The 22,093-nt window shown below is 44.7% G+C and overlaps 1 protein-coding gene across 1 annotated transcript in view; it reads right to left on the bottom strand.

Moving 5' to 3' along the window:
* Positions 1-17,979, bottom strand: part of LOC146195771 (uncharacterized) — a 74,466-nt gene extending 56,487 nt beyond the window's left edge. Inside the window, exons 1-5 of the mRNA XM_084596859.1 lie at positions 17,930-17,979; positions 15,309-15,625; positions 11,181-11,431; positions 8,585-8,608; positions 4,449-4,730 (exon numbers count right to left, since the gene is read on the bottom strand). Of these exons, the coding sequence (XP_084452985.1) occupies positions 4,449-4,730; positions 8,585-8,608; positions 11,181-11,431; positions 15,309-15,625; positions 17,930-17,979 (924 nt within the window). The remainder of the gene's footprint in view (positions 1-4,448; positions 4,731-8,584; positions 8,609-11,180; positions 11,432-15,308; positions 15,626-17,929) is intronic.
* Positions 17,980-22,093: the final 4,114 nt, after the last annotated feature.

Here is a 22,093-nt window from a genome sequence, read left to right as displayed (position 1 = left end):
GATATCAATTACCACACCCGCCACTTCCAGCACCTACCAACGTCGAGATCTAGAAACCGCAAAGTACGACGAACAGACTAAGTTAGAAAATCAGGATTGAAAAAAAAAAAAAAAAAAGAAGACTACACTGATGGCTGCAGACTAAGCTTTAAGCTGTCGTCTAAGAAATGGCAGTAGATAGCGATTGGACATCGATACGGTGAAAATGTTTTTGAGAGTATAACCAGGTCTCAAATGTAAAGCTATTTGTAGCAGGCAGGATTGAAGAACACCGATGCAAGCACATCATAGCCAATGCATTCTGCCCATTTGTGAGCCGGACTAGCCCATATGCACTTCTGTAATGAACTTCTATGTCTATAGGAAGTACCAACACTGCTGTACTTCATATGACTATTCCCGTAATACAGGATGTTTTCTGCATGGCTCATATGGAGACCACTTGGTACCATATGAAATTCTATTAATATTTTACGAAAGTTACACCGAGAAGCAGTTTATTGCATGTCTTTTTCATATGAGACGTACTCCGTATACCACAACATTGCATGAGGTAATCATAAAAAAAATATTTCACAAAAGCGTGACACATAACATGCGGAATGCTCACACACTGATGGCTTGACATTTTAGTTCATTGAAGATACGTGAGTGTTCGAAGATGTGCCAACAGGCTAACGGCGAATGTGACTAAAATTGAATAAATAACACTCCGCACACAAAACATCAACCTTCCAAGGAATAAGCACAATTCGAGCCATTATTTCGAAGTTTTTGTGCACGAGTTTGTCGTTTTTCTCTGCTACAAATTAAGCCGATTCGATTGGGATTGATTTACGAATTTGTGTGCAGTAGAACGCCGCTGGAACTGAAACGGCACGGCGAGCTCGTTAGCGTTTCGCCTTTTGAAAAGCCGAACCACTTCGACACACTTTTCATTTCAATTCAACTCAGCCTTCGTTAACATTCCTGCTTTCGAGCAAGAAAGGCTTGCGAAGTACTGAATACTTAATCTTCCAATGTCGCCGATGTTACTGCTGCTGTGTCGTAAAGGCTGAACAGATGTAGCTGTCGAAGCCAGTGAATTTCTGGAAGGGACGTCGTGGTTCTGAGAGAGAGAGAGAGAGAGAGAGAGAGAGAGAGAGAGAGAGAGAGATAATACGTGGAACGAAATAAATGAATGAATTGAGAACGATGAAACTTTTCTAACAATCCCCTTTCCTCTTTTCCCCCTCTCGCTGGCACTGACAGGCGTATACGATGAGGCCATATTTTCCAGCAGCAGTTGTTCGTTTGAAGCGTGTGACACCTTGGCACTTGCAGTATAAAGTGTGGCTGTGATCTCTAGCCATTGGAAACTACGTAACTGATGAGAGAATGAAATGAATATAAGACGTGGAGAATGTTGTCAAGCGATTCCTTTAACTTGAAGCTTCACAATGGGTTCCATTCGCAATGCGTGTGTGAGTGCGTGCGTGAGAGTATGTGCACACGCGATCACTCCTACTTTTTCTCTCTCTTTTCTGCTTTTTCTTCTCTACTGGCGAACGACGCAATTTTTGCGGAAACGTTTTTGAATACACCATTGACGAATTCCCCTCTTGGATATTTGCATCCTGTTTGTCGCCAGGGGAGCACTCTGCCCGGAAGATTTCCTTCGCGCATACAACGCCTACAAAAGAACGTGCATACTGAGGTGTGGTTTTATTGCACAGTATACGCACATGAACGGTATTTTGATTATCCTTTCATCACAACTGACGTTTGTCGGAGGGCCATTTGAGGTAAATGCAAGGACTTATTCGTCGTTTTTCGTGATCGAGGCACTGTCGATATCAAATATGTATGAAAGGAAGAACCGAACTGCCAACTAGCTACTGCAGCCTACACTGCCGACGGCTGTATGCGACCCCGTTGGGCGAACCGTGACCACCGAAATTTAACAATGGCGGTGCATGACTCTCTCTCCCTGCAGCGAGCATCACGGCTACAGGGATGAGTGGGGAAGGCTAAGCAAATGAAGCTGCGCGCGTGCGTACGTGTCAAGATAAGATAAGATGACACTTCGTGGCTCGAATCAGATCCGCGCCTGCTGCTTCATTTGCACAGCCTTCGCCACTCATCCATACAGCCGTGACTCAGGCTGCATGGGTGCACTGGCGTTGTCAAGTTATCTTTAATGAGGGGAAAGCTGCATCGACATAAAATAAAAATAATCATTCAGGGGCGATCAATTGGACTTACCCGGAATCAGGATGCTAGTTTTCTTTCACTCATCAATCTATTCCAGTTTCATTATTTCTCACTCTGAAAAATTCAAATTCAGACCATATTCTTATTACAATTATGCTCAAATCATGATTCTATCCTTGATGGATTTTTGTCCGTAACTGCGCCTTTAGTTCAATTTTGTTGAGGGATTAGTAGTTATCTTTAGTACGGTCTCTCCCTCCTTTTGCTCAAAGTGGGGAGGGTGATTTTTACTTCTCTATCTGCCAGCCAAAGCAGGTGGCAGCTGGAAAAAGCAAAATCCTCCTAAACTCCACCTGATATGGTTGGCAGAAGGAAGCTTTACGCTTTAGCCGCCCCCGCCGCAAACTGCTTTCCCTGTACTGTCGCGGCTAAATGAGTTACGCAAACAAATACAAGATAAACACCACAAACAACGCTCTAACAAAAGCGGCAATGAAGAAGGCTGTTCTCCATTCGCAGAAACGTTTTGATGCGCCGCTGATTCGCGTGCCGCGAAGGCCTCTCTGACTTCAGGTGAGACGTCCAGCATCACCCGCACTTATGAAGGGAGACAAAACTATAATTTCAACTATCCTTGAACCAGGTCAAGAGCGTCAACCATCTGCAGGAGCCACATTAGCTGCTGCCGGTGCGATCTCAGTCGGATTGCGCGCTTGGTAAGCTACTCGGCAACGGGCTATAGTACGGCTTCTTGTTGTCCGATGGTCTCGGCAGCCTGTCTGGCACGACATGCGGTCTTCGTTTTGAGCGAGAACTGTTTCCTCTAAGCCATGCCACCTGTTTCTGCCACGCCGCCTAGCGGATTCGCCCGACACTGCACTTGCGGTCTCGGCCGCACTCGGCCAAACGGCATATGTGATGGCGATTTACCTAGCTAAATTTAACGAACTGTGCAGATGAAACTTCATGAAGATGACGGTGCTCATTGTATAGCGCGGGAGGAGTGTGTTGCAGTTGGAAGTTTGAACTTAAAAGATGATGTTTGCTGCGCAGAGCGACACTGTGTTGTAATTGTACACAAGGCGTGATCAGCTGTGGCGATTGAATATCGCTAGCGTGACCGGGCCTGGGAAGCTTATCTGATAACTCTGGCTCTGGTTCAAAACCCACCTTCGACAACGTTTTTTTCACGATTTCGTTACGACTGAGGTCATGTAGTACGCGCTTTTGCTATGCAATGGATTCGCGCCTTTCCATGGCAACCGCCATTGTTTACACATGGCGGAATAATGAGATTGACGAAAGTGAGCAGTAGGGCTAACGCTATAATAATGTGCGCTGCTGCAGTCTTTCTTTCATGAAACGCACTATTTATTTTACCGCTGCTATGCCACCTAGTGCTATTCCTCGCGCATGAATGTCATCCTATAGCCGGCCGCGACTGCCAAGGGCCGCATACAACGCAACCGATCCTAGAGGTCACTTCTGAAATAACCAGAGTGTAGTTATGAAGGAAAGAAGCCAACAGTCGGCGAGGCCAAGGAAAGCGTTGGGGATGGTAATTCATGTCTTTTTTTTTTATGTTTACTTGGATAACCACAGAAATTAGTAATAATCTGTTTAGAGGAAAGATAATTAGACACAAAGTAGAAGAAAAAACAACGTGCCGATGGTGGGATCCGAACCCACGACCTCCGAATAACGCGTCCGGTGCTCTTCCGCGTTATTCGGAGGTCGTGGGTTCGGATCCCACCATCGGCACGTTGTTTTTTCTTCTACTTTGTGTCTAATTATCTTTCCCCTTAACAGATTACATTACTAATTTCTGTGATTATCCAAGTAAACATAAAAAAAAGACATGAATTACCATCCCCAACGCTTTCCTTGGCCTCGCCGACTGTTGGCTTCTTTCCTTCATGTACTATAACGAGCACCCTCATTTTCCCTTGATTGATCAGAGTGTAGTTATGATATTCTTACGGGTGGGCAATGAGCTTACCTGCGCACGGATACGTTAAGAACAAGCCACTGTTGGCAGACCTAGATCAACAAAGCTGTTTGCGATTTCGAGCATTTTGTTTTACTCCACAAGTAAGAAGTATAGTGCCGTAAATCAGGAGCAAATATTTGATGCATATGCATACGCCGTTTGGAGGCGGAGTAGAGCGTTGGTGCAATTGCTCTCACCTAAACATGCCGCGGTGTATGAAAGTTTCTAGAATAGGCAACGGTACTAGCTGCAACAGAGTCCATACGAGTACATCAGTTCGGTGGCCGTAGTTGGGTAGACCCGCAGGATCCTGCTTCCTGGCGGTCTTCTCAGGGGTCAGGAGGTCCAAGCGGCAGAGACCCGATTCCACGACGCACGTCGTGTGGGCCGGACAGGCGGAGCAAGTGTCACCACTATGGTAGACGGCCGTGCCGGCGTGGTTGCCTGGCTCATCGTAGTTGCACGCGTACAAATTGCGCGTCACGCCGTCGCTGGACTGAACGAGCGCGAAGCCGCAGCCGACGTACTGGCTCCGAGACCACATGAGCTGAAGAGAGGGCAAAGGGAAGAAGAATAGCTCATCTATCGTACCATTTGTTTTAACGTGTTTCAATTCTGCTTCACTTTAAAGGAGCTCGATTAGCAAGGTAGAGCAAAATTATTCATTTTTAAAGGCGTCATTGCTTGTACATTTTCAACTGAGGTCTTTTCATGATCTGGATTTTAAGATTATTTATTTATCAATTCATTCAAATAAAGCTGCTCACGTATGAGCTTGAGGTAAATTTGTTTAACGTCGGAGGTCGCCAATACCAAAATGTATAGAAGAAACAAGAAAGGAAGGAAGCGAGTGAGTGAGTGAGTGAGTGAGTGAGTGAGTGAGTGAGTGAGTGAGTGAGTGAGTGAGTGAGTGAGTGAGTGAGTGAGTGAGTGAGTGAGTGAGTGAGTGAGTGAGTGAGTGAGTGAGTGAATTAGGTGGGTGGGTGGGCGGGTATAGATAAGGATGTAAGCAAGGAGCACAAACTAAGTGGATTTTAATTTTTGTAGGCGCTGACGGAAGACTTCATCTCCCTGTTGGCGACCTTTCTTTACCAGTCGAGGAGAGTGCGCGTTTCCACTTTTTCGAATGGAATTGTGCAATTTTAAGCCGTGCCTACGTCACAGGTGTGCATAAACAAAGGCGAAGCCGCCGTTTCGTATTTTGATTTTAGTATCACCATAAAAGAGAGCACAGCCAGACCGTCTGCGACTACTCTGTGTCGTAGATATACTGATCTCGCTCTGTATCCAGGATTGGGAGAATTAAACCCGCATCATTTTTTTCGCACAATTCATCACTAGTTTGTTCACTTCAGTGCCTTTAAGGCCCTAAGGGCATTATAGAAGAGAGTGAAATGCATGGCTACAGCATAGAGTAAAAAATATATGCCAATATAGGGTATAGGAGTAAAAAAGTATATTTGACTCGACAGGACAAGGGAATAATGATTTACGTTTTTCAATCCCAAACTTGGTCATGGGAATGTCTGTAATTGTGGCAATTAAAGTATGCAGATTGTTCCTTTGGTTACTATTCTTGGGAATAGATGAATAACAATGTGTCAGATTGAAGTAATGCTACGGCGACTTTATAAAGGGGACATCGGTGGGAAAAAATGTACGATGGCTAAAATAGGAGCTCTTGTTTAAGCGATGATGTTCATTGTAGAGTTCAGTTCTTATTCAGTTTTCATTTCTTATGTAACATCCCCCTTTCAGTGGGTGTTACATAAGCCGTTAAACAGTGATAGGCTAGACACTTTCCTTCGTAATTAGAGAAAGGGAAGGTTAATTGAAGAAAGGTATATTAATGACACGTTGACTGAATCGAAGTAGTTATGAAATATGAATGCCCTGCTCTGATTTTACCCAGACTTGAAAGTTTAAATGACATATTCTGGATCAGGAGCGCGCATCAATCAAGCATATTTCATTCTTGGGCGACCAGGAACTTATAAAGAAAGCGTTTTAAGGAGAAAGGCGCCATGAATAAATTACGCTTGAAATAGCAATACATGCTGTTGGTATTGCTGACAGTAGAGTTAATATGCATTTCTCGGCAATGAGATACATCAATTTTGTAGACACCTAGGCATTTGTAAAATATTGCGTTTTCGGGCGAAACACCTATATGCTAGACAATAACTGCAATAGAAACAGGCCAACTTATGGCTTCGGTACCCCTAACCTTCCACTAATTAGTTAAATTGGTGCAAGTTGGGGATATTAGCAGAAATATTAGTTTCGTTTTATATATACTTCCGATTCGGTAGCGAATTTTCACTCTTCGCATTCGATTCTGTTTGCGGAAAAAGCACCGCTTGCAAACCTGCAAACCCCTACTTATTATTCCGTCCAAGGAGACCTCGCGAACAGATTTAGAAAAATACAAAATTACCAGCATCGTTATTAAAGAGACTATTACGCAAAGCAGTCATTGATATGAGGAAGTAGGCAAAGATGCCATTTTGAATGGGAGCGGCGCAACATTCTCCGAGAAATTGGGAGATGAACCAACTCCGAGACGCTCCAGCCAAGTGTATTAACTTTCTGGGGACTAGATGGATATCTGATTCATTGGCAGCTTTTAAAGCGTAGCACACACTCAGGCAAAGTAACAGTCTTGTTTGTTGTTCCATGTTGTTCCGCATTGTTTAATGATGAATGGGTGCAGATTTGGCCATGTCGCAGGCTTAATATTCGCGACTGCCTGAAATGGTTTAATTTTTATCATGCATGGCTGGAGCATAGACATCGGTATGCACATATATCATCCGCTCTTAGTGCGAATGCACTATTTCACGGGACCTAACAGGGACTTCAGGATATGCGCGGCAGATACTGCGCCTTTTCTTTCCTGTGAACCCATTATTATTCTATTATTCAGGTGTCCACAGAGAGCGTGACATATACCACGTCTTTCCTTTCCTGTAAAGCATTAGTAAGGCATGTAGTGATGATGACAATCAATTCAGTTCAGTTCAGGCGTTCAGTCGTGTCCGACTCTTCGTGACCCTATGGACCATGTCACGCCACGCTTTCCGGTCTCTCACTATCTTCTTAACATCACATAGCTTCATCTGCAATGCCTCGAGAATGCCATCTAACCATCGCGTTCGCTGCCTACCCCTTCTCCGGCGACCCTCAACCTTTCCCAATATCAAATCTTTCTCCAGCGACTCCTCTCTTCTCATCAGATGACCAAAGTAGCTGAGCTTTAACTTTAGAATTTGACCCTCCAATGAGCAGTCAGGGTTTATGGTCGACAATATCGACTGATTTGATCTTCTGGCAGTCCAAGGAACTCTTAAGAGCCTTCGCCAGCACCACAATTCAAACGCGTCAATTCTTCGGCGGTCAGCCTTTTTCACAGTCCAACTCTCGCATCCATACATCACAACTGGAAAGACCATAGCACGGGTTATACGGATCTTGGTTGGTAGACTAATGTCTCTGCTCTTTACTAGGCGGTCAAGGCTAACCAATGCTCTCTTTCCCAGAAGCAGGCGTCTCCTAATTTCATGGCTGCAGTCTCCTTCCGAGGTAATCTTGGCGCCCAAGAACAGAAAATCTGTCACAGCTTCCACTTCTTGTCCATTGATGCTCCAGGACTTGATAGGGCAAGACGCCATGATCTTCGTCTTTTTAATGTTCAGTTTAAGCCCAAACTTCTCACTCTCTTCTAATAACAAGTACTGATAAATATAATCCGGGATAGTGGGGTGAAAGAATAAAATCAAGACTAAAAATAACAAAAATATAAAATAAACAGAAAGTAAATGTAAAAAGAGAAATAAAAATAAACTGAAAAAAAAAAGTTAAACGTCAGACATGCCAGGATGGCAAGTGAGTCGGGTCCTTCTACTATCTCGGCCGAGAGAGAGAGAGAGAGTAAACTTTATTTATACAAAGTAATTACGCGGGTGGTTCACAGAGCTCCCCCTTCAGCGCCAGCTGGTCAGTCAGGCCTGGAGGGCCGTATTTGCCAATGGTTTTCTCGGTCAAAGAAGCGCGTCAAGTCCGGTGGGCTGAGTTAGCGCGGGAGAGAAGACGGTAAACATAAACGCGTTGCCTCATGTGCGTATATTCTGGACTGTAACGAGACCGAAACCTAAAGCAAAAAAAAAAAAAGTAAATACTGACGAACACCTAAGCGGAATTAAATAACTCGGTTTAACCTGAGGTGAAACCCTGCTAATATTTCTTCAGGGTACATAACGTGACAGCGATGTTCTGCAGAAAATCCGCCGTAAGCGTTGGTACTGTGAGAGAAACACTAGAATGCCCCTCGCATCTCGCAGTCAGCGGGTAAGATATCAGGACATTCAGAGACCGGTGGGTTGTGTGGCTTCACGCGATCACACGACATGGCAGAGTTGGCAGCAGCTTGCAACCCTGGAATCTCTGAAATGGGAGTCAAACCCGGGACCCTCGGTTGCCTAGTTAGACGCTCTGGATTTAGACACGAAGACATATTTGTGCGGCTCGGTTAGAGCGGACCTTTGTACCTTACTACTTGCTTACTAGTAAACGCTGATGATGAGTAATCGTTAGATAAGTAATGATCAATAATTAAGCGAGTACTGAAGTGCATGTACGGATGAAGCGTGCAAAGTAACACAATCGCGGCCTTACTGCCGCCTTTGATCGGCTTTTGAACAAACCAACGATGATGATAGACGTACCGTAACCGCTAGTTGGCGAAGCAGTGCTTACTGATTAAGCTGAAAAAGAGGAAGGATATTTGGAGAGATAGCACGTGCATATTTGTGTTCGTAACTTAGCTAGCCCTTATGAGAGACAGCCTGTTACACAGGGTAACGAGTTAGCTAAGGATCTCTAGCACCAAATGTTTATTATCTAGTGCAAACGTTTGAAGCGAAATCAGCAACGTGCCTATAAATGTCACATTTTTAGCCAGTGGCAGGTTCTTACTAAATCCACTAGGATCAAGTCAAAAAGTGCGATAACTACAAACTCGGAACTTTAGCCTCTCATAGACTTCGCTTCCGGCACAATGAACATAATGATCAGGCCGATAATAACAAAATTTGGGGTGCACACACAAGCACCGTCTTGAAGGCTATAACTCGACAGTGTTACTGTCTCCCGTCTGCCGGGCCCCTTGCGGATTATCATAAGTGTACACGCATATTCTACTCACATAATCACTACTTCCTTAATTCGTGTCTATCTCCCACGCACTCCTTAGCTACCTCAGTATGACGTCAGATACTGTCTTACGTGAGAGATAATTTCCCATAAACATAAAGCTTCGTTTTTACCAAGTTGTACAATGCGACTTCGATGCTGAGATGTAGAGCATCTGTTTTGGGCGCCAAAACAGCCGGAGGGTTCGATTGCCGTCCAGAAGGAACTATCTGAATTGGTAGTCAACTCGGCCATTTCAGTAGAAGAACGGCTGATTGGGCGAGTTGGTGAATCATTACGAACAGTAATATTAAAGAGCGCAACAGAAACGATACAAAGAGGAGAGAGGACAACAATGGCGCAGAACTTAGAACTGATTTACTGAAAAAACAGAAGACCATGTATATGCATACACTTGGTGGGCGCACATGCACATAGTCAAATTTGATGTGAAAAAATATAAGAACACACGTAACAAACCTCCTATCACACGCGCGTGTTGAACCCGCCGATGCACTATCTTTTGTGCAGCATGGTCATTTCTTCTGCTGTCAACGCTACAGATGGTTTACTCACACAAACATTATGCTTCCTCTTAATATGGAAGGCCTCGGAGATTGCTCTAGTAGTCTGGTCATTGTGAAGAAATAATATATTAGCATCGACAAAGAAAGGTACAAATTCACACACATTAGAATGATTTGTGAAGTTAGTTTCATTTTTTTTTAATCATGCTTCATCAGCCTAATGGTAATGCAACGGCCAGACTGCCCAACATACGTAAGGCCACAGGGCAACTGAATTTATTATAATAGACTACGCCCATCTTGCAACTAATGAAACTATTGGCGGGATCGACCTGGTTCTGTTCTTGCTTTTTGTGCCCCAGCTTTCTTTGAACTGCTGCCACTACCTTGCAAATCTTGTTAGGGGCGGAAAACAACACCTGTACGCAATATTTTGTCCCTACTGTTTTAAACCGATGTGACAATGCATGTACATAAGGCACGACTGCAATTTTCTTTTTCTTCATTTTTCCTTTCTAGCTGTCTGGAACACTTTAGAGAACGCAGAATATCATCGGCACTTGCTAAAAGCACTGCGTCTGGATAACCAGCCTCCCTGCATCTATTGGCTAGGATTTCAAGGCTATTTAAACATTTGATGAGCACAAGATTTATTGGCAGCCATGCTAAAACAGCCTGTTACTATTCCGGATTTAACAAGTGGGGAGCGAAAGGACTCGTAGTTTAGCTTTGTTGTCCTCTTCTGCTTTTTGTCTCGCTTCTGTTGCGCTCTTATATTACTGTTCAGCCATTTCACGGGGAGCCATAACGTCACACAACTCTTCAGCAGACCAGTGGCTGGCCGTGTCACCTGCCAAGTACCGCCTGTCAGAGGCATTCCCGCAAGCTTTCGTTCACAACGCCGACACCGACAACGCCGACGCCGCATCGTCTGGAGTAGGTGGCCTTAAACCCTGTCGCGTTCAAATGTGCTTGCTGAAACTTCGTTCTGTGGCTAAACTATACTGCAATTTTAACAGCCCATTTACGTTTTCAAGTAATCGCTGATCTCTAGAGATATAGCAGATAATATATAAGCGACTCGCCTAATTTTATTAACTGTCGCTGTTCTATAATAATAAACATTTACATCTCTTTTATCGAATGCATCAGTTTGTTGCTTGCCTGACTGACATCAATGGCAGCTCTAACGCACATAACGCAATGTATGGTGGTTTTTATTGGGACTGTTCGTAATTCCGCATTCGAGGGATCTCAGTTATCCTAGAATTGTACCCTACCTGGGTAAAATGTTGGAAAGAACCTTCCTGCAGGCCAGTGACATTTGCGAAGGAGTCGACGATTCCTAGCGGGCACTCGGTATTCTCGTTGAACCAGGCGGCGATGCAGGCCTCGATGCCCGTCTGGTTCGCTGAGCTTGGCAGCGTTTCGATGCACAGGTTCTGGCCCTGCTCGATGAACTCTCGCGACTGCGGAGCCTCCGTACGGGGCGCGCACTGTTCCACGTACGACTGCGCCACCTCCGCAAGGTCTGCGATGCAGACACAGGGAGAGAGGAGCAAACAATGCAGTCCCTCGGTTTCCGACTCTCGTCAGCTGAACAGTTCACGCAAAGCCACTTGGTCAACTGTGCCTTTGAAAAATAGCGTTAGTGGATAGTAAGGATTGCATTAAATTAATTATGTTACTTGTATTATTTTTGTGTCGTAATCATCATGTCATCTGCTTTCTTACAGTGTCAATTGTAATGATTATCTATAATCTGCAATCGTTTTATATCTTTTTCTACTTGTATATATACCCTGTGTTGTGACCAACGTTTGTTGCATAGGCGCCAAGTCGATTACAGTGTTCCTAAAATACCAAGCCGATGGCGTAAACCTATGTCAAAATGTCCTTGTGGCAGCTTTTTTTTTTCTCGCCTTCTGTATCATATACGTTGAATTTGGTGCAAAAAAACTTCAATTCAATTCAATACGAAGTATGTTTACTTACTGTTCTCTTCCTTATGAATCTAAATCAACTATTCAATCCGCGCCTTTAGGGCGTAAATGCGCCTGATATACGAAACTCGGCTCTTTTGCTTGCAACTGCACTCTTTTCGTTTGATGCTGAAGTGGATTTTGTTGATGACGCAAAGCAAAGAAGATAAGCAAATTATCCAGACAGCATTCGTACTGGGGCCGTACGAGCTTTTATACTGAAATGGTAGCACGATTTTTAATGTACCGACGGGTGCATGTTGTGCCTATTGAAGGCTTGATAGTAGGCCTCTGAGTACCAACTATTGAAGTAAAGGCCCGTATGGTTGGCCATGCATTTTCAATAGTGTTTTAAGAGCTGCGATGTGACAACGTCGTTTCAAAAGCTGATTTTTTAAAGCACACTAGAGAGAATTTAAATGTGTTTTATATTCTGTTTGAAGAAACAATTCTTTAACTCTATCTCCTGCATGATGTGGCACGCTTTGATCCTGTTTCTGTTCTAAGAACTTTTAATATATGTCAACTAGGCCTGGCACGCGTTAGTTCTGATAAAGCAGATGGCATTCTTCTCTTTAGTCGTGCTGCACTTTGTTCAATACAGTGCCTTCCTGTCAAGTAATCAGCCGCGCTGTTCAAAGCCGGCTCCTTTCTTTCTCTGAAAAATGAAACAAAAGCGATTAATGTATCTTGCTCAAACGCAGACGCTATGGTCCATAGTTCAGCTATGTATGTGCCATTGTTACTGTCACCCTTATAGTTAATTGTTTTCAGAAACGCATTAAAGAAATAAACCAGCTTCGGTCGTAACTTTCTTGACTGAAGCGCTGGCTTGTTACGATCATTCCTTTAGTGGTATGACTTTTCTGATTGTCAGTCACATGGCAAATATTTTCTCTATGGATGCTGTCACATTACCCTTTTGTTACTTAAATTTGGGACAGGTTCACAATTATTGAGAAGAGCAAAATGTCTCGTCACTTAATTACATTCTCATTAAATTTTTTCCAAAACACGCACATATATCTTATTTTGGAAACAGCGGACTTGTGGCGTTAACACTTTGCAATCCCATCAAGACTACTGACAACTGTACGGTGACTTCCCAATCAGGTAGAGCACCGGCAAAGTGTCGCTTGTGCAGACGTGTTGTAGTTACACGAAAGCCCTCTACCACGCAGTTAGGCGGCCTAAGCCGATAACGACGTACTTTCAGGAACCGAATAGGCATGGCTATAGGTGCCGACAACCTGCTGCCTTTAAAAGGCTCGGAATTGCTTCCTGCGCCCCTGCATTGACCGAATTGTGTCGATCAGCCCGAGTGTTCTTGACCAGTATACGTCACTTTCGGCGGTCCGACGTTTCGCAGGAAGTGAGAGGAGATGGCCGAATGTCTGGAGCAGTCAGCAGAAGAGTGAGAGGACGAGAAAAAATATGGAGGTTAACTCTTCTAACCCTAGGTACATAGAAAGAGCTCTGTTTGGCTTGATCGCCTATCTTTAAGGTTTCAGGCCGAAAGGTCAAGGTCAAATGTCAAAGATAAAAAGGCAAAGGAAAAGGGTGTTGGGTAATCGATTAACGCTATGACTGTTAAGGTCAAAGGTCAAAGTTGTTGGGGTAACTGCTCAACGCAGTGTTAAGCGGCCAACTTTGAAGCAAACTGAAGGTTTCTGGCTTCAAGGTTGAATTGCCCCTCTCGACGATCTTGGCGAAACCTGGAATAGACCTCTCGCTCTGAAAGGCACAGTGCATGGTTGTTGAGGAGTGAGTGGCGAGGAGTGATGGCACTGGGGATACTGAAGAGACGTGGCACTAAGAGATGGAGTTATTGCACGCTTGCGAGTGCCACCCCTGCTGTTTGGTGTGCGAGGCGTTGCCTAATGGCCGGAGCGAGTGAACGCGTGCCTCTCAGTCTTTTCTTTAGCGGCTTCCACAAGCAACGGAGATATATTGGTGCTAGGCGAGAGCCAGTGGCAGCATATACTGCTGTTGTAAAGCAAGCTCGGTTCTTGACGTTGAAGCTAAAGGAAAGAAGATGCAGAGGAAAGACCATGTGGTGCATTAACGCAGTGCTGACGAAAGGTGGATTCAATGTCCAGAACCTGCAGTGCACGCCACGCTAGCTGAGAGTAAGGAGATGGTGGACGCAAGCGGACGCCAAAGCAGTGCCAGAGGCATTTTACAAACTGCGGAACAACCCGTTTCGTACCAAATTGCTCCCGTAGTTTCGAAGCGACTTCGTGGCCTTGTGACACTATCACCACTATACTTTGCAATAGGCGACTCAGACCGTACAGCTCTGCTATACATTGTGGACCACCTGTCGATAATGTTCGTTTTACATTACCACTACATTTCGTTATATTATTGGTACTGGTTTTGTCGCGAGACAACGTTCCTACGATCCAGTTTTTCACGCATTATCGTCTATTACGAAGACCATCTCTTTATTTTTCATTTTGGGTGGCTAACGTTTAATGACGGTTTTTTAATGTGCTGCTCAGTTTATCTTTGGTTGGCCGTTAGCAACGGCGACCTGTAATACGTCTGTCATGAATGCAGAGAAAAAGCCATCATTGAACTCGTCGGAGTAAACAAAAGTCCTCAAAACTAATTTTGGCACAAAAAGTACAGCTGTGACCCATGGACAGAACAATGCTGATGATATACTTGGCACCATAATTAGCAACAGCCGCACACTGTTACTAGTATGGGTACAGTTCAATGGCCGCAGGCGTTAAGGAAATTACCTCTGTACCCCTCCGTGTTGGCTCAGAGAACAGGGCGCAGTCGGAAGGTACGGGTTCGATCCTGTCTGCGGCGACCGGGTTTCCATAGAAGTAAAATGCAAGGCGTCCGTGTACTGATCGGTGTCTGGGCAGAATAATCTAAGCCACCCCACGTGGTAGAAAGTATCTCCAGCCCTCCACTGGGGCCTTCCTTGAAGCCTGAACTTTTGAAATCTGAAACCACGTAAATCAAACTAAACCAACAGCCTTTTAACGAAGTATTGCAATAGCTCACGGTTTCTGAACGTATAAAACGCTGTTGATGCTTAACCTATCCCGAAGTTGAAAGTTAAACGGATCTTAATTGCCGGCCCACGCAATGAGGGCATGATTCGTTCAGTCTTGCAAACAGAACCGCAAACTGGCTCTCTCCTTCAACTTGCAGACCTATTAAAGACCAAATCATGACCGTCCTCATTGTAGCTACTGTCATATAAGCATAAAACGGGTGCCAAGAAGCATTTTGAATGAAACTTACTAGCCAAACTAATTTTTTTTTGTGCGGTTTCGAGCAAACGACCGATGCGCAATAGTCGTTATGTTTTCGGTCAATTCCATGGGGGCACGTAAAGAGTTAGACCATCTAGCTGCAGGACTACTTTCTGACGAAGACGATAACGCGAGAATGCGCTCTCACCTTCGTCCCATACAATCTCGCACATGTCGGCCGCCGGTTTGAAGCCGTCCAGCAGTCCCTTGGCCACGAGGCTACGGTACTCGTTGTGCGCCCTGACTACCGCGTCCTGGTGTTCCTGGTCGAAGCCCGTCTCCTGGACGGTGCAGGGAACCACGAACTGCGCGGGAGGGCGCAGCCAGCCAAATACGGCATCGGACCGTCGTTCGCTAGCTCGCTTCGCATTGAGTGCGTACGACTTCTGAGTGGCCGCCACCAGTAGGAGGATGAGACGCTCACGGAGGCAGCGACCCATGACTTCTTCTTCTTCTTCACCAGGACTGTGGCGCCACCAGTAGGGGTAATTGTGGAGCCATCCAAGCCATCCAGACACAAGCGATTGCAAAGCTACGTTACAAAACGGATAAATTTTCAGAGGGAATGATATGAGGAGCCACCTGAACCCAGCGAGGCGATATGAAATCAAATCTGACTTTCCCGTGATCGAATACTGTTAGCAAGTACAGCGCAGCAAATTTTCGCAGCTTTACAAAATTGATAAATTGCTACGCGACAGCTGCAGGTTATTCCCGTAGGCCGGCTAGCAATTCACATCGTCCAGCAGTTCCTTGTCGAACTTCATCGCTAATTACTCGCAAGGCTTCAAAGTTATTTGTATGGAGTGGGCGTTTGCGTTTTGCGGGCCAACTGGCTGCCGAAAACACACAAACACGCACACGCACATACACACAAACAGAGGTAAACATATGCGCACAAAATTGCGGGTGAGAATAAATACAGGCAACGTCCTTTGGGGGCTAGGACATGAGGGAGGAATATGATTTTTAACTACTTGAGCCCTTTTACTTGCTATCTAAACCTTTTGCACGCTAATCAATAATGGATATTGGAAAACAGAGAAAGAGGAAGGAAGGAGAATTATGGTCATATGGAGAAAATGTTATCCGGGTTGCTCACAACGAAAGAGGAACAAGATGACCATAAATGCAGGCACATATGAAATGTCCACCTCTCAAGCGTGTTGCCCAGACACTCGCTTCGAATGAAACCAACGAAGACGCCGATGACAACGAAGTTTAGACATCAATTTGGGGCCCTTAGCGCCATTAGGCGCATCCCTTAGTCCAGGACTTCAGTACTGGGTGCCGTCGCCTTGACTTTTCCGGCTGAGCGACGTTGATCACCCAATTGTATACTGTGCAGCGCAGTTTCCTGAGTCACCAGTGAAGGAAGGGAATGGTCGGAAGGTCTGAGTGGCGTTCACAGGTGCACATTACGTGCTCACAGGAGTGAAATAATCAGTGTGGATATGTTGCCTCTTACTTTGATCAATAGTACCACCGAAGCATCTTTGATTAATAGGTGAGACGTTGGCTTACTTTGATCTGACTCGCAATCGTATAAAGAAAGGAAGATGCTGATGGACTCCATTTTTGAACATGGGTTCCAAACTTCGGTCGTCGGATATGAACTGTCAAATCAGGGCTTAACAATTTGGGGGCAGTTTAACTCCACCTTCGACGTCATTCCGCGATAGGTTTAATGGCTTACGTGTGCCGGCTCACCTTGCAGATAATTGTTCGCATCCATTCATTTCCCCTTCATTCATTCAATATCCCCTACATACTTATTATCCTTTACAGTCCTAGTATACCGCATTATGTGGAAGACACTCCGGTACAGATTTAAAACCTCGTTTTAACCAAGCCTTATGAGTACGCTTGCGTGGCCTGGGAGCCGCGTGCCTAACATGAAATCCAAGATCCTTGAAAGGCTAGATTTCAATCTCACCGTCTCATTTCAAAGTCGAAAGTCCAAACTGGCAGCCCCTGCTAAGTCGGCCTCGTCATGTTGTCTGTTTACGTCATGCAGCCCGACGACTAGACAGAGTCCGGCTATGTCAACTTCCAACTGCTGGATACCAGAGGCATCCTCGTGATCTATCGTTCACTCTTTCTCTCCCACTCTCTCTCTCTCTCTCTCTCTCTCTCTCTCTCTCTCTCTCTCTCTCTATATATATATATATATATATATATATATATATATATATATATATATATATATATATATATATATATATATATATATATATATATATATATATATATATATATATATATCTGTCTCTGGCATTGCCGACGTCCTATTTCCATCAGAACGAATCCTTTAACGCTCTCTGTCGCGTTAAACTTCAGCGGACATATTTACGTTATTTGTTGACGGTGTGAAGACACTGAAGTCTGCTTGAGCTGCTTTACCTCCGTCATTGCTACTCGCCGCACACGCCGAGCAGTGCAACCATCGATATTTAATTTTTATCGACATACATATGTTGTGGTGCTAGGCTTCCTATCCGCTACGATAGACACACGCAGCTTTGATTCTAGATTTATTCCAACCTGCACGAGAACCTCACAAGTGCGAGATTCTGGACTAGTTGCTAGTCAGCGCATGTCTCCGTCTATTCTTCTGTGTGTTTCCGTGTTGTTCCTCGCGCTGTTATTTAAGACTGCACGTGAAGCTGTCACGCCACGTGTGTACACAACCAAGCGCAGCTGCCAAAGGACGTCTAGCCCCCCCCCCCCCCCCCCCCCGCACTCGGTCATGTACCGTGACCAGCGCACCTGTCAAATGCCAGCGCATCTGCTAGCTCAGCTAAGCAAGGCTTTCCCATTATGTCGTGGCGAGACGTCATAAGGGGTTTTCATATTAGCACATAAAATCTGACCTTTCCATTTCAAACTCTATATAATATACTCGTGCAGGCTAGCATCGTTTGGTTTGCTAAGTAAACGAGGCAAGCGGTGCTGCCCTCGCCGAATGGTTGCATCACCTGGGGCGCAGCTCGCATGAAAAAAAAGTCTGCAAAATACCTTTCTGGCTTCTAAATAGCAACATAGGAACAGGTCATTTTTAACAACGCCGAACGTTATCCGAAAAGCACGGAATGCAATTTCGATGCCAATATCGCTACTTGAACCCCCAGGAATGCAAAAACAGCGCCTCTACGTTTTGCTGAGTAAACAATCTCAATGTCGATCACTCAAGAATTTATTGTGGGCGAACTTTTGCTGTGCATTTTCAGTTTATAGACACGCACCTTAAGCAGCGTTAACGGATAGCTAGGCATTTTGGTATGCTCTCCTCGCCTTTTTGTTAGCCTTCACAGCAGTGACGACAAACGAGTCATATTGGAGCTTTTCGCTGAGTTCTTGTCAGCGGACGAATGTTGAAAAACGGTGGAAAGGCGAGAATGCTCACGCTTAGGACACATCTTAAGCTTGCCCACGCGCTTCTAGCCTTAATATTGAAATAAAAAAAAAAAGCGGTCACCATTGGTGTCCGCTTGGTGTCCATTGGTGTTCAATAATGGTATCCGCGGACAGAGAGCGGACACCATTATTGTAAAAATACTGCACTTCTTTACTGAACTCCATCATTCGCGCAATTTATACGGAAAATGGCTACTCCTTTATAGCTGCTTCACTCCTCCTCTTTTCCCATCTTGGGCCGTAAACAAACACCAGAACAAGTTTAGAAGAACGCCAATATGCTACCGTGAGTAAGTACACCCATGGAACAGCGTAACAAGAGAACACGAAAGTGTATTTTTAAACATGGCGTCGTTCCAGGCACAAACCGAGACTTATGACCAGCATATGTACCCCACGGCCTTCCAGTCACTTATTTTAAACCCGCTGTTGATGTATACACGAATGCATAAACAGCGTGACCAAATCTGTATATTATTTTACTTCAGGACGAAGATAAATAATGAAAACTTGCCTCGCGTTTTTTTTCTTCCATTATTTCTCACTTGCAGCAATCGTTTTTCTCCTGTTTTAGTTTTTAGATTAGCAAAGAAGTTGAAAAAAGAAAAGTGAAGTGCAGGAACGAGGCGGGCATGAAGAAGGCTGTCCTCATGCAGAGGTTATAGTAAAAGAGAAAAGGAGAGTAGTCAGTAAATATGTGATGAGCAGGCCCAGTGGGGACGATACGACAACAAAGCGAGAAAACGCAGATAGATACAGCACTGATAAAATAAAAGTGTTATAAGTGTTATAGCAAGCCATCGCGGGGAGCTGCACCTAACAATTAGATGGACATTTAAGGAACTATGTTTACCTGCGCGTGTGTTGTTTATTATTGAAATCGTTACCTAGAGCATTGCATTGCAAAAGCTACTATGACAGCGCGCACCGATGCGGTTGTCTAATTACTCGCCACAGAAAATTTATAATTTGTCGTCGTTTTATAATTAGATTTTAAAAGTACTTCACCTACGCTTACAGTGCTGACGTATACATTGATTAAAGTTGCATCAGCGAAGATAGTAATTGCATAAAAAAAAACATTTCGCTCTGCTATGTGTATGGTGGAATGAAGTGTTGCTGTTAGATGAGCTCAACATGATGCAAATGTGCTTGTCGTTACTTAATTCCGGTGGTTTACATGCATACCTGCATCGTCTCAATGGCATGACAGATATTGTGAGTGCAACGCAATCTTTGTTCAAATGCAGCGCCAGCTGGAAGATGATTCTAATTCCTAAACCTTAGAGAAAAAAGAATGCTTCCGTTTAGCAGCTCAATGCAGCTTTCACTGCTGCATTGAGCCTGCATTGGGCCTGCATTTTAGTAAGCATAAACTCGGCATCATGAATTTCGGACCGCTGCTAGAGAGCGCCGCGGAACCTTGGTGCCTTGCAGGCTACATTTGCGGATGTCGGGCATTTTGGGGTCGACATAACCGACTAATTCACCAATTTCGATTATCTCCCGCATTTGTCAATGTCAGCGACGTCTTCATGCTCCGTGCTATGCTTGTTTCAAAAACGTTTAAGGTTTGAATGATGGGTGTCTGTGTAAACACAAGGGTAGACGGTTCGGCTAGTTGATGTGGGATAATCTTAAAGGGCAACTCCGGCGGTTTTTCATCATTTTGAGTTTTTGATTGCATTAGATTCCTCGGCGGGCCCTGACTCCAACACACACACACACACACACACACACGCACACACGCACACACGCACACACACACACACACGCACAAACACACACACACACACACACACACACACACAAACACACACACACACACACACACACACACACACACACACACACGCGCGCGCGCACGCGCGCGCGCACACACGCACGCACGCACGCACGCACACACACACACACACACACACACGCACACACGCACGCACGCGCGCACGCACACACACACACACACACACACACACACACACACACACACACACACACACACACACACACACACACACACACACACACACACACACACACACACACACACACACACACACACACACACACACACACACACACACACACACACACACACACACACACACACACACACACACACACACACACACACACACACACACACACACACACACACACACACACACACACACACACACACACACACACACACACACACACACACACACACACACACACAGAAAAAAACGTTTTTCGAGATTCCAAGTAAAACTATTGTTAAGAAGGAAAAATCGAAACTGCTTTCATGGCCAGAAGCGACGGTCCAGCTGACGAAATGGTGACGTCACACACAGTATCAGAAAAAACATTCGCACTCGCTTTGAATGGTGGAAATAAAGTATGGAAATCATGGCTCACTACATACAACAACTGAGATGACCTAATACAGACCTTCAAATCTCATGATCACGCGGGGAGTAGGCCTTTTTTTAGCCCGGGGAAAATACTTCCAACATGCCTCGCCACTTTTATATTTAAATCTAGGAACTGCAGCTTGTTATCCACACGTAGCTCATGGGCAAAAGCAAATCCTTTCCCTTGTACCTAAAAATAGAAAGAACACTTTCCACACTTTGCATCAATGCAGAGAGAGCTATTATCCAAAATCACTAAAAAATCATGAACATACCAAAGCATTTTAATACCTGGACCATTAAGGGATGCACAAATTTCTCTGTCAACTGGAGATAAAAAGATGTTGCATAGGAATGGGGCAACACATGACCAAATACAAATGCCTCTTCTCTCCCCATACATATCTGTCTCAAACGACACAACAGTGGACTTAAGGTGAAACTCAAGTAGGGAAAGAAAATTGTCAACATTAACACCAGCAGAGTCCTGAAAAGCTACAGGGCCATTACATTCAATACACTCCCGCACTGATATAAACAATTCTAAATGCGAAACCTAATAAAACAAATCTTCTACATCAGCAGAAAAAAAGTACCCAATATTAGTTTGATCTTTTAAAAAATCAATCACTTCAAAATAATTCTTGGTAGCAAAGGGATCATCAAACTCCAAACCTTTCAAGTCTTTAAGAAGGTACCGGCTGATCTGTTGTTGCCACGCATCACGTTCACTCACAATACATCTGAAAGGCGAGTCCGGTTTATGAGTCTTAACAGTAAACCACACATCCAGGCAAGCCTTCTTGCATTCACCGATGCCCTCTGCCAACCTAATGAAAGGCAAAAGAAGGGTTGCAGCTAAGTTGGGAAATAAGCACTCAGATATATTAACGCGATATTGTTAAAGGCTTGTTCGCCAGAAAATCTTGCGTCAGCGTCGTCGGCATTCCCAGCGTCGTGAGTTAAAAGTCATGGACATACCTCCAGCAGGCAACATGGCCATGAACTCCCTGTTCAGCGTTTTTAAGGGGAAAACCTTTATAGTCTCATGAATGTGCGCAGAAAGTGTCCGTGCGCTGAGGGTGTCACATCGTCCCTGTCGAAGAATGACGTGATTTAT

Source organism: Amblyomma maculatum, chromosome 3 (assembly GCF_055883805.1).
Source record: "Amblyomma maculatum isolate TAMU_Amacu chromosome 3, ASM5588380v1, whole genome shotgun sequence".
NCBI classification, from domain to species: domain Eukaryota; kingdom Metazoa; phylum Arthropoda; class Arachnida; order Ixodida; family Ixodidae; genus Amblyomma; species Amblyomma maculatum.
This window is presented reverse-complemented; position numbering and strand designations above follow the sequence as displayed.